The 17022-nt window shown below is 39.9% G+C and overlaps 1 protein-coding gene across 1 annotated transcript in view; it reads right to left on the reverse strand.

The window, feature by feature from the left end:
* Nucleotides 1-17022, reverse strand: part of astn2 (astrotactin 2) — a 303516-nt gene that overhangs the window by 145434 nt on the left and 141060 nt on the right. Inside the window, exon 7 of the mRNA XM_012916877.3 lies at nt 14465-14632. Within this exon, the coding sequence (XP_012772331.2) occupies nt 14465-14632 (168 nt within the window). The remainder of the gene's footprint in view (nt 1-14464; nt 14633-17022) is intronic.

Genomic DNA, 17022 nt, shown 5'->3' on the forward strand with positions numbered 1-17022 from the left:
TGCTCACCGTTCTCATGATCATTTTGACCCCACGGGATGAGATCTTGCGTGGAGCCCCAGATCGAGGGAGATTATCAGTGGTCTTGTATGTCTTCCATACAAGACATACATTGCTCCCACAGTTGGTTTTTCACACCAAGCTGCTTGCCTATTGTAGATTCACTCTTCCCAGTCTGGTGCAGGTCTACAATACTTTTCCTGGTGTCCTTCGAAAGCTCTTTGGTCTTGGCCATGGCGGAGTTTGGAGTCTGACTGTTTGAGGCTGCGGACAGGTGTCTTTTATACAGATGATGAGTTCAAACAGGTGCCATTCATACAGGTAACGAGTGGGGGACAGAAAAGCTTCTTACAGAAGATGTTACAGGTCTGTGAGAGCCAGAGATTTTCCTTGTTTGAGGTGACCAAATACTTATTTTCCACCCTAATTTACGAATAAATTCTTTACAAATCCTACCATGTGGATTCATGGATTTTTTTTTCACATTCTGTCTCTCACAGTTGAAGTGTACCTCTGGTGCAAATTACTGACCTCTGTCATCATTTTAAGTGGGGGAACTTGCACAATCGGTGGCTGACTAAATACTTTTTTGCCCCACTGTAGATGAACAGAATCAACTTTTGGAGATTTACTTTCCTGGATGATTGAGCATGCATCAAGACATAATCTAAAATAAATTGATCATATTTAAAAATGAACCATTAATTTATCTGAGTTATCTGAACAGTCTTTTACAGATGCGGTTTGTAGACATGGTGATGCTGAGAGAGATCAATAGGAGTGAATGAGTTTAAATTAAAATTTGCAGTTTATAAAGCTGCTGTACTTGATGATGCCTTTGCGAGTATGAGTAAAACTTTATTTGTAAAGAAGTTAACAAAATCATTACCACGGAAAAGAACATACAAGGTTCAACAGAGCTATGGCTCTTTGTCAGAGTGGCTATGAACCTTGGGTCGTTTTTCTTTTCTTCTATCAATGATGAATAGTAGCTAGTATGAGCCTCACAGTGGGCATTTTAAAAAAAATAAATTAATCAACTCTTTCCAGGCTAGGTAAATTTCCTATAAATTAGTGAAACGCCACTTCCTTTCCAGCTTGTGGGTTTTTAAATCGTTCCAATAACTCAAACTTGTCTGATATGTTGCTTTATTTTGCAGAGACACCTTTGCTGTGAGGCTGCAGCACTATAACCATGGCACATTGTATTTTATCCATCTATCTATCTATCTCTCTCTCTCTCCCTCCATCCCTCTCTCCATCCATCTATCCATCTCTCCATCCCTCCCTTGGTTGCATTAAGTAAATTATACAATATGACTGTTATCAGTGCATCTCCTTTCAAACAGCTGAAGTCTCAGTCAGCATTGAAAAGACAAAGCAGTAGCATACATGTGATTAGTTACACATGCGCTGATCAGTGTCATGAATTCCACTGAGAATCTGACAACTGGCTTTCTGTTTTCTCCCAATATTAGGACAAATCTTTCATCATCCTCAACTAAGGCATTTTTATCCTGGCTTCTCTACAGCTGGTGGGACAGATTGCACTGCAGAACAAACAGAGACGTTCAGACAGGGCTACAGCAGCTTTTTGCTGGTGCATAGCAGTTTAGGATATACATTTCTGATGCTGCTTTCCTTGAGTAGCACTGAAGTTTAAAACCCCTTATTTTCAATATTGAAATTTCCTCATCAGATCAGTCACAGTGGGTAATTAGTATTTCGATGTGATCTTTATGCTGCCTAGTATAATAAATAAAATAGAGGCAAGTGCATTTTAAGTGATTGTATACATTTGTGAGATTTTGCCAAGGATGGCTTCTATAACCGTTGCATTGAAGTGCTCCCAGAATAAGTGCTTTTTGTTGACCTGTACAAAGGGATAACCCTGGAAAAATGTGTAATGGCCACCCTGTCTAGGCCATTCAAATTTTATCACTTAACGTTTAATAATTCATTGGTTGATATTATAGTCTTGAGACTGACTCAAGGAGTGATGCACCATCAAGATTCTGTCAAAGAGTAGCTTTCAGTGTGGCCTTGCTAAATGAAAAACTAAAGCTCTCGAAATGGTTCCATTTTTTAAAGTAGTAGTAAAATATCACAACATTCATCCAGCCATTTCATATAAAAGATCAATGAACAGCATAGAGTTTAATTAATCCAATCCAAGACTTTAGAGTGCTGTGAAAAAGTATTTACCCCTTCCTGATGTCTTATTTTTGCATATTTGTCACACTGAAATGTTTTGGATCACATAGGACCAAACCTATTTGGTCCTATGTGTAATTATGCAGTTATTAAAAGTGTTTAACCTCTTTTTTTGGAAAGCTGAGTTAAATTTTACTAGTCACACACAACCAGACATGTTAAATCAAGAAATCACTGTCAGACAATGTGAAGTAGTCTAAAAGATCCCAAAAAGCAACATACTATACAACAAAGTCATTTATATCTATCACTTTGAAAAGAGTTACTAAGCCACTTCTAAGGCTTTATGACTAGCAACTGTCCACAAATGGAGAAAATCTGGAACAGTGTTTGCAGCCTGCTACTGCTAACATAAAACTCAGCATTTCATAAAAAGAACAACAATATCAACTGTCAAAATGGTGGTGGTAGGGTGATGGTTTGGGGCTACTTTGCTGCTTCAGGACCTGGTTGACTTGCCGTAATAGAGAGAACCATGAATTCCTTCTTTGAGTTCTCTACCAGAAATTCCTGAAGGAGTATGTCCGCCCATCAGTTAATGGCCTAAGGCTCAATTACAATTGGGTTATACAGCAGGACACAGCAGCAAGTGTGACTGCAGTTCTTGCTACCAAGAGTGGCAAAACCACTTATTAGGTTTAGGGCTAAATTACTTTTTCCACATAGGTCAAGGTAGGTTTTGATGAGTTTTGGTGAATTAATTCATCTTTTCAAATCTGCATTTTATAATTAATTTTTTTATATTAGTCTAACATTAAAGACTGTTTGATGATCTGAAACGTATGAAGAAAATTAGAAAAGGCAAAAATACTTTTTTATATCACTGTCTTTTTAATAACTTGTGATATTCCTTTCTGTCCAGATTGCCACATTCTTTAACTGCGGTCTTCCAACACAGCCTTTTTAAACGGGGACGTATTGGGAAAGAAATTCAGAAAACAATATGCTCTCATGCACAACCCAAACGGCAGGCGGATAAAGAGGATCAGTAAGGGACAGGCAGGCCTTTATGGACTTTTTGGCAGTAAACCAGCTAATCAGATTTTGTCCCAGTACACCTGATGGCCAGTGCGCCACTAGCTATGGACAAATACTGCTCACAAATGCAATTTTTGATTTTACACTTTTGGCAGGATTGTAGTCTTTATGAGCTGGTATATCAAAACACCATGGTTGGTTTTGTTACACTAAACTACATTAAATTCAGGGAAATATTAAGGTTTGTGTTAAAATTACTACTCTGCCACTAAAGCTCATCGAATGTGGTCCTTCATTTTTGGCAAACAGATATCCTTTTCATGTTGCAAACACACACACACACACACACACACACACACACACACACACACACACACACACACACACACACACACTTCACGTTCCCATTGCTAGTCTTCACATACATATTTAACCTAGTTATACTGCATTCCTTCAGACTGCCAGAGGCTGCGCTTAGAAAAATCAATCTTGTGCATAAGCAGTCACATCACATGTTACCACACATGTTGGTAAGGTACCCTTATTATTATATTATTTTCTTTCTCCTTGAAGTCTGGTAGGAACATTTCCATTATTATGTTAGTGCCAGAGTAGCAACAGTGATGCAACCTGAATTATTTGTTTTGTTGCATATATCAGCAAAAATGCAATAGAAGCAAAACACCATCGATTTTAGAATCTGGTGTTGTTAAATACTGTAGTCCAGTTGTGTTTGTGTTTAGAAGATACCTCATTTTACTTTATTTCATTTTTACAAAATAGAAAACTACGCAATACTTAAATTGCTGGAGCTCTGTTGCTGAGTGAACTGGCTGAGTGTGTCTAGACTCTAGCCGCTAGCTGAACGCTTCACTTGCACTGTGTCATGTAATAGAGTTTAGGGCTTACATCACAGTTAGAATTTGGCCACATTTCCCACTGATGCCAACTCAATGGACTTTCTCTTTGAATAGAATAAATAAACAGATAAAAGCAACAACAACAAATATATCTACTCTTATAGTTAATTTTATATTGAAAGTGATATGATGTGATTCATATGAAGCAAGATGTCACAGATTTCTATAGTTAGATTTTTTTAACCACATATCCAGAGATTCAGAGAGAGAAATGGTCACACTGTTTTTAGTTCATGATTCTAAACTTTAATTATCCTACAGTCATTTTGGACAGTTTATTTGACATGGTCCTATCTTGCTCAAATTGTATAATCTTTCTGTTTCTACATCAGCATTCGTACTGAAGAAGAAATACAGCTGAACCCATTTGGTTAAAATTGATGATAAATTACTATAATTAAGAGAGTTAGTATTTGAGTACATGAGTGATTTGTGCATCTTGCTAACAGCAATTACAAATGTAATGTTTTGCTTTGATTTACATGTTTGTTTGAAATGGCTCCCGATGACAGATATTTGGACCTAATAATAACTGTGGAGACAACACGGCTCTTTGTAAATAGCTATTTCTGAGAGGAATCAAATCGAAGTCACGAATTGGACGTTTTTTTCCTTTAGCTTCGGATTTAATTAGAAGGCGAAAGCAAAACTCTCTCCCCTATTTTATCTTGGCTATGGTAATATTTCTTGTCTTGCCAGTGTATTATTCAATAATTACAATAATAATAAAACAATAATAATAATAACAACAACATGCATTTTTGCTCAGTACATGCCCCCTCAGTCAGTATCACCTGAATCAGATATTAGAGAAACTGGTTTGTGCTGGTTATAACTAGACATTCCTTTTTTATCATAAGTTGTGTTTACAGTTTAATTAACAATACCAGCTGTGGCAGAGGTATACATAAGGCCTAGACATAAAACCCATAGTGCTCCCACTAGATTGTCAGGAGAGGTAGATGAATTGTACAGCAGTACAGGCCTCAAAGCTGCAGGAGGACTGTAAATCTTTCCTACCTTGTTTCAGATTAAGTGCACCAGTCTAGGAGCACATTTTCTGTAAATCTTAAACAGCCTGTGTAAATAATCATTGAAGCAGGGCTCTTACCTTTCTGCAAGCGCATTTAAAGGAGGATCTAGTGATTAACAGAAATAGATAAGTCTGCTTGATTACACATTCTGCTGAATGAACTAACCTTTACATGACTTGCAAGCTCTGGGTTTTTTATCTCCATCTAAAAACCCAGAATGGGTGTAACATATTAAAAGGAAGATTTGAAGCAAGAATTAATGGCTTGTAGTAATTTCTTTTTAAATCTGAGGAACAACAGCAACAGTGAGCGTATCAGAAAAGCGTGGCAGGGAGGAGATAGCCAATAGTAAAATGTCTCTCTGAGCAGAAGAGAAAATGCAACAGTGTGGTTATTAAAGTTGAATATCACTGAGCTGCTAATGCAGTGTGGTAACTGCTTTTACGTTCACAGTGTACACTTGGCTTCTGTTATCAAGATAACAGATTCAGCAGGTTCATGCTCTCATCTGCTCTGTTTTAGGTTTCGTTGCTGATGTTTTGGGTCATTAAACGTATATTCTTATGAGCTACTTTACTTTGTTTATTATTTTTGAGAACAACATGTTCAAAGATATTTAACGAAGTAATTTTAATGGCTTTAACTCTTGTTTTGATCTGATGTTTGTATTTTTTCAGGTTGAGTAAAACTTTCTGCTCGTGTTAACCTTGAACAACTCTAACCACTAAAATGTGTATTGACAGCTAGTCTCTTTTTTTCTTTTGGATGGATCAGTGCAAATTTAATGTTTCCATGTACGTCCTTCTCTCAGGGCTTTGAAAGAGCATGTTAACTCAGTGTTAACTCAGTGACTCCCAAGAAATGGTTGAATAATCAAAATATAGTGTAGGTCTAATTAAGAGCTAAATGCTTCCAAATAGCCATTTGTTAAAACCAATTATTTAACTGTGCTCAGAGAGTCCCTTCCCTGTACATTTCAGCCAGGTGTCTAAACAGGCACACAGCCTCACACCACCTAGCGATAATGACATCCTCTGTAAACACCAGTTTAAAATTGTCAATAAAATTTGTCACCATCCTTTCCTCATTCTCTGTCTCATTCTTTTGCTCTCTCACTTTCTCCTCTTATAAATTAAGAACGTGAAATGTATAACAATGGCAGGTGCTTGATCGCACGAACCATCTCTCTTCCTCTTGTATTAAACTGATGCTATAAACAATGTCATCATAATAATATCTCTGGCTGCCTGGATAATTTTCAAATTTTAAGGTTTATGATATTAGCACAGAAAAGACTTACTGTTGTTCTGGTGCCTATTTGCACTTGTTATAATATTGGAGAAGGCCTTAGGCATTATCATTGGGCAGATAAAATATAAGTGTTTCCTTTGAGCTGTATCAAATTCAAATTTTATTTGTCACGTACACAGTCATACACAGTACGATATGCAGTGAAATGCTTAGACAACTGCTCATGACCTAAAGAAAAAAAAAAGGAAAAGACTATGAATAAGAAATAAATATGAAAAATTAAAAAGGGTAAATTTAACTAGGAAGGAATAAAATATAAAAAAAATTAAGGTTAAAAATGAAATAACTGTACAACAAAATACACAGTATAGAACTATATAAGAATGTATGAAGAAATATAAATAAATAAATAAATATATACACAATAACAGCAGCTGTACAAGGACTAACTGGAAATGAAGAATATAGTGACCAGTGTTGTGCAATCCACATTATTTAGTGTCTTGTGCAGTGCGAATATGCTTAAAGTGATTTAAGTGATGAAGTGAAAACAATGTCCAGAAAGTCCAGTGTGTGTGTGTAAGAACTATATGTGTGGGTCAGTACTGTGTGGTGGTGTGATTGAGAGACCGTATCGCCTGCGGGAAGAAGCTCCTCCTCAGTCTCTCTGTGTTGGTCTTCAGGGAGCGGAATCGCTTTCCTAACCTCAACAGAGAGAACAGTCTGTTGTTGGGATGGCTGAGGTCCTTCACGATCTTCCTGGCCTTGGTCCAGCACTGCCTGCTGTAGATTGAGTGCAGGTCAGGGAGCTCAGAGCGGATGGTGCGCTCAGCTGACCGCACAACCCTCTGTAGAGCTCGTCTGTCCTGCATGGTGCTGTTCCCGAACCAGGTTAAGATGTTTCCCGTCAGGATGCTCTCTATGGTGCACGAGTAAAAGTTCCTGAGCACCTTGGAGGGCAGTTGGAAGTCTCTCAAGCGTCTGAGGTGGTAGAGACGCTGACGGGCCTTTTTCACCACGGTGTTGATGTGACAGGACCATGACAGGTCCTGCGTGATGTGAACTCCGAGGTATTTGAAGCTGTCCACTCTCTCCACTGGGCACTCGTTGATGACAGGGGTCTGGTAGTTCCTCTCCTGCTTAGTGCTGAAGTCCACTATCAGCTCCTTTGTCTTACTGACGTTTAGGAGGTTGTTCCTCTGGCACCAGTTCTCCAGATTCCTAATCTCCTTCAGGTAGGCCGTCTCGTTGTTATCAGAGATCAGGCCCACCACGACGGTGTCGTCAGCAAACTTGATGATGGTGGTGGAGCTGGTAGTGGCCACACAGTCATATGTGTACAGAGAGTACAGCAGGGGGCTCAGAACACACCCCTGGGGGGCTCCAGTGCTGAGAGTGGTGGAGGCTGAGACATGTCCGCCCATCCTTACTGCCTGTGGTCTGCCAGTTAGGAAGTTGGAGATCCACTGACACATAGATGAGCTGAGTCCCAGATGCTCCAGCTTGGTGGTGAGTGTGGAGGGAATTATGGTATTAAATGCAGAGCTGTAGTCTATGAAGAGCATTTTAACATAATTCCCCCTTCTAGTGTCCAAGTGAGTGAGTGATGTGTGGAGGAGATGAGAGATGGCATCGTCTGTGGAACGATTTGGACGGTAAGCGAACTGTAGTGGGTCCAGTGTGTCTGGTAGTGAAGAAATGATGAAGTCTCTGACCAGGCGTTCAAAGCACTTCATCACTACTGAGGTGAGGGCTACAGGGCGATAGTCATTGAGAGAAGCAGGGTGGGGTTTCTTCGGGACAGGAACAATGATGGACTCTTTGAAGCATGTGGGGATCACCGACTGAGATAAAGAGATGTTGAATATCTCAGTGAACACAGGAGCTAGCTGGTATGCGCAGTCTCTGAGGATACGACTTGGGATGCCGTCTGGTCCTGCTGCTTTCCTGGTGTTCACTCTCTTGAAGGCTCTCCTCACATCATGCTCGGAGATGACGAGCACGTTTCCGGTGCTGCCAGTATCTTCCTGTCTGCAGCCGTTAGCGCCGCTAACACTAGCATCGTTGGAGTCCTTAGCTGCAGCCTCAAAGCGAGCATAGAAAATGTTCAACTTGTCTGCCAGAGTCACGGCCGCGTTCGTCATACCGGTTGTTGGGGCTTTATAGTCCGTTATTGTCCTTAGTCCCCGCCACAGGCTCCTAGAGTCACTCTGTTGGAGTTGTGACTCTAGTTTCCTCCCGTAGCGCTGCTTCGCCTCTTTCACCGCCCTCCGCACGTTATATGACGCGGCTTTGTACGGGTCCATGTCCCCCGTCATGAGTCCCGTGTTGTAGGCAGCGGTGCGGGATCTCAGAGCGTCGCGGATGGTTTTATCCACCCACGGCTTCTGGTTGGGAAACGTTGTGATAGTCTTTGTCTCCACGGTATCATCCGCTAGTTTCCCGATGAATCCCACAACCGCTTCCGTAAACACGTTGACATCATCATCGGAGCTGTTTCTGAACATGCCCCAGTCTGCGTCATCGAGTGCGTCCTGTAAAGCGGCCACCGATTAATCCGTCCAGCGCGCGACCTTCCTCTGAACCGGAACTTCCTGTTTCAGCCTTTGTTTGTATTTTGGCATGAGGAAGATGGCGGCGTGATCGGATTTGCCAAACGGAGGGCGAGATTGTGCCTTGTAGCCATCCTTGACCGTAGTGTAGCAGTGGTCCAGTGTCCTTTCACCTCTGGTGGGGCAGGTGATGTGTCGATAAAAGTTCGGTGCTGCACGTTTGAGGTTGGCGCTATTAAAGTCCCCCGTCACAATAAGCGCAGCGTCCCGGTGTTGTGTCTGGTGCTGTGTGAGTGCCTCATGCAGCTCGCATAAGGTGGTGACCGTGTCCGCTTGTGGTGGAATATAAACGGCACTTACAATGACCGATGTAAATTCCCGAGGTAGATAAAAAGGACGACACATGATGGACAGTAGTTCCAGATTTGGTGTGCAGGAGCGTGTGAGAGGAACAGCGTTCGCACTGTTGTGCCAATTGTTGTTCACCATTAAACACACGCCGCCTCCCCTTGACTTCCCCGAGTCCCGTGTCCTGTCCATGCGGTGAACCGAGAAGAACTCGGCCGGCTGGATGGCATGGTCCGGCACCGCTGGGTTCAGCCATGTCTCGGTGAAGCAGAGGAGATTGCAGCCCCGAATGTCTCTCTGGAACTTTATCCTGGCCCTGAGGTCATCAAGCTTGTTCTCCAGTGACTGGACGTTGGCGAGCAGGATGCTAGGCAGAGGTGTGCGGTGTGCACGAGCTCTCAGCCTGTTCCTGACGCCGGCTCGCTTACCTCTAGGCCGCCGCCGCTTCCCTTTGTTCTCCCTCAAGATCTCACTCGGCCAGCTCGGATCCGGAGTTAAAAACTTCGAATTGTGAGTACATTGTATACCAATAGAAACAAGAGTGTCACTGTCATACCTAATGTACCCAATGGTGATGATTTTGCCGATTTAGAAACGCTGAAAACTAACTTAAAAAACAAAGAAAAAGTGGTCGGAGCAGTCGTGACGGCAGCCGACCTCACCGGCGCCATCTTACATGTATGTGTTTGTGTGCATTTTAGTGTGTGTCCGGACGCGTGCTTATGAGCACAGTATGTGCTCGAAATGAAAAGCTAAACCAGGGGTATAGTATACTGTACATGTTACACACCTCAACAGTTTCATTTCCAATTACTTGCGGCTGGAGGAGCCAGAGAGAAAACGTTTTAAATGAGGAAAACAAAAGCAGCCAACGAGGTCTGTGAGTCTTTAGGAAGTTATGCATGATGAGAAATGGAAAGGTTTTAGCGACAGCCTATGTTTAGGGAGCATGACTGTGAAAGGATAATAAAGTGGTAACTTGAGTCATGATATTATCTGACATTCATTTTAAGTAATTTTCAAAGGATTTTTAGCTGTTATTTGTCCCAACGTATATATACATAGGCAGATATTATAGTTCCAAGTATAATTAAAGTTATCTATTGCCCAGCTATCAGACAGCAGGAAGTGTTGCATCATGTATGTGTCTACTGACCTCCACTGTAGCACTTGATCAAGGAGGGAAGGTGAAGGCACAGATGACTGATTATCCAGATACAACGATACAGTGTCTAGTAGTCAACAGTGCCTGTCATCCGACATGACACTGAAGCTGGATTGATGGAGATAATAGAAATGCTGTGTGAAACCATCCTGAAAACATACCTCTTGCTATTATAAAGGACAAGAAAAATGCGTTTGCATGCATGCTGGGAGTAAAAAATGACCGATTTAAATATCTAAACCTGCATTTATGGTATTCAGTATAGAGTATACACTGTACAGGGAGTGCAGAATTATTAGGCAAGTTGTATTTTTGAGGAATAATGTTATTATTGAACAACAACCATGTTCTCAATGAAGCCAAAAAACTCATTAATATCAAAGCTGAATGTTTTTGGAAGTAGTTTTTAGTTTGTTTTTAGTTTTAGCTATTTTAGGGGGATATCTGTGTGTGCAGGTGACTATTACTGTGCATAATTATTAGGCAACTTAACAAAAAACAAATATATACCCATTTCAATTATTTATTTTTACCAGTGACACCAATATAACATCTCCACATTCACAAATATACATTTCTGACATTCAAAAACAAAACAAAAACAAATCAGCGACCAATATAGCCACCTTTCTTTGCAAGGACACTCAAAAGCCTGCCATCCATGGATTCTGTCAGTGTTTTGATCTGTTCACCATCAACATTGCGTGCAGCAGCAACCACAGCCTCCCAGACACTGTTCAGAGAGGTGTACTGTTTTCCCTCCTTGTAAATCTCACATTTGATGATGGACCACAGGTTCTCAATGGGGTTCAGATCAGGTGAACAAGGAGGCCATGTCATTAGTTTTTCTTCTTTTATACCCTTTCTTGCCAGCCACGCTGTGGAGTACTTGGACGCGTGTGATGGAGCATTGTCCTGCATGGAAATCATGTTTTTCTTGAAGGATGCAGACTTCTTCCTGTACTACTGCTTGAAGAAGGTGTCTTCCAGAAACTGGCAGTAGGACTGGGAGTTGAGCTTGACTCCATCCTCAACCCGAAAAGGCCCCACAAGCTCATCTTTGATGATACCAGCCCAAACCAGTACTCCACCTCCACCTTGCTGGCGTCTGAGTCGGACTGGAGCTCTCTGCCCTTTACCAATCCAGCCACGGGCCCATCCATCTGGCCCATCAAGACTCACTCTCATTTCATCAGTCCATAAAACCTTAGAAAAACCAGTCTTGAGATATTTCTTGGCCCAGTCTTGACGTTTCAGCTTGTGTGTCTTGTTCAGTGGTGGTCGTCTTTCAGCCTTTCTTACCTTGGCCATGTCTCTGAGTATTGCACACCTTGTGCTTTTGGGCATTCCAGTGATGTTGCAGCTCTGTAATATGGCCAAACTGGTGGCAAGTGGCATCTTGGCAGCTGCACGCTTGACTTTTCTCAGTTCATGGGCAGTTATTTTGCGCCTTGGTTTTTCCACACGCTTCTTGCGACCCTGTTGACTATTTTGAATGAAACGCTTGATTGTTCGATGATCACGCTTCAGAAGCTTTGCAATTTTGAGACTGCTGCATCCCTCTGCAAGATATCTCACTATTTTTGACTTTTCTGAGCCTTGTCAAGTCCTTCTTTTGACCCATTTTGCCAAAGGAAAGGACGTTGCCTAATAATTATGCACACCTGATATAGGGTGTTGATGTCATTAGACCACACCCCTTCTCATTACAAAGTTGCACATCACCTAATATGCTTAATTGGTAGTAGGCTTTCGAGCCTATACAGCTTGGAGTAACACAACATGCATGAAGAGGATGATGTGGACAAAATACTCATTTGCCTAATAATTCTGCACTCCCTGTATAACATATGTTTATTAATGAAACAAAGTTTTAGTGTTGTTTTTGTTATTGGTATTGTTGCTTGGTATAATAAGTATTTGTTGGCAATTAAACCTTAACTTTATCATTTCTGCCCATAAGCCAACAGAAAACAATGCCACCATTCACAGCTTGTATTAGATTCAAGTCAATGTTTCTTCTTATATATATTTTTCCTGTCATCCATATCAGTCAGTTTTTCAATGTTGTAATATTTGGTAGCCCTGTGAGTGGTCTATCTATCTATCTATCTATCTATCTATCCATCCATCCATCCATCCATCCATCCATCCATCCATCCATCCATCCATCCGGGTCTGGCCATTTTACTTGTCTTTTTTTTTTACATCCAAGTAAACATCGCAAGTGCACTTATAGTTATGTTTTTATATGCTAAACAAGTCCTTCAGTCTCAAAAATATATGTATGCTTGCTTGGGTATAAGTGTGCTATATTTTACATTAGTTATAGAAATGGAAAGCTTCTTTGAAGAGCACCTTTCATTCTACTTCTGGATGGATGTGATTGCCCTGAGGAGATACAACAAACGCGCATGCTGTCATTGATTAAATAATCTTCTATAAAGGACAGATGAAAAGAGAAATGGATGCAGAAAGATGAGAGCAGAGCTAGACTCTAGTGCTAATAAAGCCAAAATGCTCAGCATACTTGGATTTGAATGAGTAAATATAATGTGCAGATGCAGACCTATGAAATACCTAAGTGCACACACTAAGATTTCACAAATACATGCGTGCAGCTCCATCTCTGGCATCTTCCTGTGTACTCACTGCGTTGAGTGTCTGGAACTCTAATACATTATGCATTAGCCCTCAACACGTCCTTGACCAGGGTTACATAAATTTCACATACATTACAGATGTAATCCATTCTAATGAGCTTAGACTTTATCTACTTGGGCATGAAAAACACAAGGGAATTAGGACACTCAAGGCAAGATAAATATCATCATGCTGCATACTTAGCATTTGTTGGTAAAGTTTTAATGTCAGCAAATGTAGGTGTAAAACCATACAGGGTGATTGTATACACACTGCAGCACACTGCAGTGGCAGCTGGTGATTTTCCTGAATGGGGCAAAAGACATTAAGGACCTTTGCTTACATAGTAGAAATGCTGTTGCCTCATATGCTGAGCTCTGATGTAAGAACTTTTGTTACTATTATTTGAGTAATTTACTCAAGAAATTAACCACACACCTTTGCTCAGCTTGACTAGTTCCTCTCTTTCCCTACAGCACAGAAAGAAGACTTACAAAATAATGTGGAATATACATTAACTCCCATTTTATTTATAACATGATGAAAACATAGTTTCAGCTCCTTTCGGTGCTTTTAGGCCAACCAAAAGTTAAAGCAAAGTAAGGATGAAATGTTTTACAGAAAAAACCTACCGTATAATTGATCTATTGATTCTGTCTTGTTTTCTTTCGATTTTTCATTTAAAGTGTGGAATAAAGTTGGATAGCTTTTATATAATTATTGTGATGAATGCAAACAGTGACAATCTCTGTTACACACTTGTATTTCTACGTGGCCTCTTCACTGACAGTGCTGCCGGTTTCTTGTTAATTCCATTGTTTACGCAGTTTCAATATGACAACTTTACAAATTTATGGGAATAGCATGTCTATCATTTTATAGCAAAACATTCTCCTGCGGAGGGACTCAAATACTGCCAAAGGCACTGACATCTCCGACACGGTACACTCTGGTGTCTATGCCCTTACTGACAAGCGGTATCAATATTGAACATAAAGAGCCATGTTTATACTGTTTATAAATGAGAAAAAGTCCACATGAAAAACACAGGGTCGTGAGTGGTGGTGTAAATCTCATGACTCTGAACCAGACGACATCGACTGTTTCAGCTTTATTTTATTTTATTTTTTTTTTTTAGCTTACTTTAACTTTTGGGTTTATGTCACAAAATACAACTAAAAGTTAGCACATGTTATGTTAATCAGTAAAACATCAAGATAGAGATCTCATTGTAATGTCTTCTATATACACCTGCACTTTTTCCACTGTTGAAGTACTTACCACTTTAAAAAAAAATGCTAAAAACAAGGGTTAAGGCTTAATGGTTAGACGTCAGTGTCTGCATATTTGTATGCACCAACCTGTGTCCTGATCACAAATCTGCTCACAGGGTTCAGTGGTCCTCTGGCCGCAGTAATCCTGGACCCATTGTGTGGATGAATTGGTCTGATAGTAGAGAGTTAGCTTTGCTGGATTTAACCAATTAGAAACATCCAAGAAACTGCCCATGCTCACCACAAAACTACTTCCTGAAAAAAAGAAAAACAAAACAAAACAGGAGCCAATTATTTTGCATGAAAAAAAGGCAAAAATAAACAAACAAACCACAGAAAAGTAGAACAGATGTGATTGTGTTGTATTTATGCTCTAGGTTTGAGGTTCTATTGCAAAATCAATTGGAAAGTAGCTAAATCTTTTGTTTTCACTGTAATTTCATTTCCCATCTGACCAGACTGAATTTAAATGAGAAAATTAAGACCTATAATGTGTATAGATTGGGTTTTGTTGGTAATTGCAGTAGAGGGGCTAAAAGGGTTTCACGAGTCAATCAGTAAACGCTATGCTTAATGATGCTGACTTACCTTTCTTTCTTACTGCTCTCAGACCAATCGTTAAACTCCAATCACCGAACAAGATTATCTCTAATTGTTGCCAATGAGTTTTGGTTCCAAAGGGAGCTGTGCGAAGGCTTTCTGGATTCTTATACAGCTATATTATGGGTCATGGACGGTACATTTGCAGAAGCATTAACAGTATATATTTCTTTGTCCAGGTGAATTCAAAATGTATTAGAACATCTATATATTAAAACAAAACAAACAGGTTCGGTACAGCTAGATGAACTGCATCAGATGGATGTGTGCAAGTCCTTTGTGCTGTGGTAAAATATACAGCTCATATGAGAATAACAAATAATGTTTTGCCTTTACATTCTGTAACAAACAAAGCAATGACATCCCAAAACTCATCTGTTCTCTCTCTGTTATTTATTTATTTTACCCTTTTAACATTTTGGTCCTGACAGAATACACTGCCATTTGTTTCCTCCTACACATGAAAAGTCATCAGCTGCTTCTTTTCATTTGACAGAAAAACACTGCCACAGTACAGTGTGACCAACACAAAGCCTTCAACAAATGTACTTGGTTTTCCCTAAAAATTAAGTACCAAACCATGTGTTAGCATTCAATCTTATCGAGACCAATGACCTGCATGTTTTTGTCTGTTACATTTGATAGCTTGTCAGATGATCCCACATTGTTTATTGGTTTAAGTGTCTGGCGTAAAACACATTTTGAATCAATCAATATGTTTTGAACATTTTCAATTAATAAGTGCATAATTCTGTATAAGTCATAGCAAAATAACCATGGTAACAATCTTCAATAGATATGAAAGATCGCTGGTGTTCTTGAAAGTAAAGTGTTCAGTACCCAGCAAAATGCCAGAAGCCCAAAATAAATCGCTAAAAGCCTTTACGAGGTCAAAGTGACCAAAGGTAAGCATGACAAGGCCCCTTTCTGCCAGTAGGTCTCATTTACAGTGATACTGGCAGAAGTAAATTCTTCTGCTAACATGCTGAGGAGAGAGCTGATATGCAGCCTTCTCTGAGTCCTGTAAAGAAATCCCACTTGGGGAGTAGGAGCATTGTTCACTTAGCTCTGCAGATTATGATTCAAATGCAGAAGAATGGGGAGAAAAAGAAAGCATTGTATATCAGTGTCAATGCGGTAATCAAAATAATGACAGTAATAATGAATGGGTGCAACAAAAAATTTCATTGACTTATTGACACATATAATTTTGTGTTATTTTTCGTTAATAAGTTGTTTGTGCTTTCCTCTATTGTATACTGCTGTATTATTTCAATTATCTACACAATGTCATGTTTTTGATAATTGAGTTACATGACTGGGTATCTAATTGATTAGATTCTTTGACAGACACTCACATTTAAAATATGACTATTTTTGCAAATATAATTAAGGTATTTACACCATGACTCTAAAGTGAATGTCAGTTAACAGAAAAGCAACACTGGAGTAATTACAATATAAAAACATAAGAATATGTCGGTACACTTAATTCCACTACTAGTTGATTTTGAGCTGCGTATCTCACAATGTTGGCTAAATGATCTGAGTCTTCTTAATCTGCTGCTCCAGTTTTCCTTTCTTGTTACCTGCCTGTAAATAAACTTCTGTTCTCTCTCTATCTATCTCATTTTTTTCCATTAGGCTCCCATTAGCTGTAGCCTTAGTGATTATTATAAATGCTTTGTAGTTGTTTTTGTTTACCTTTCACTGTCATGGCAACTGGCTGCTCACATTCAGTTTATTCATCATGCTAATGGCTGATATCACCACCTGACTATTCACCTGCATCGTACCAGCATATATTAGATATAGAGCAACTCACGTCCTTTGTGTCAACTTATAAAGTATATAAGCAGACAGAAGAAACAGAGCATTTCGTCTGTCTGCTTGTACGTTTCCTGAAGTGACTTATAGTTATGTGTTGCTTGCCAGTTGGAATTGTTTTGTTTGTTTATCTCTTGGATTTGTTTGTTTGCTCTGACTGCCTGCCTGCTGCCGACTGTATGCATGCCAGACTACAGGGTTAAGCTGCCTTTTACCAC

Source organism: Maylandia zebra, linkage group LG7 (genome assembly GCF_041146795.1).
Source record: "Maylandia zebra isolate NMK-2024a linkage group LG7, Mzebra_GT3a, whole genome shotgun sequence".
NCBI classification, from domain to species: Eukaryota; Metazoa; Chordata; class Actinopteri; order Cichliformes; family Cichlidae; genus Maylandia; species Maylandia zebra.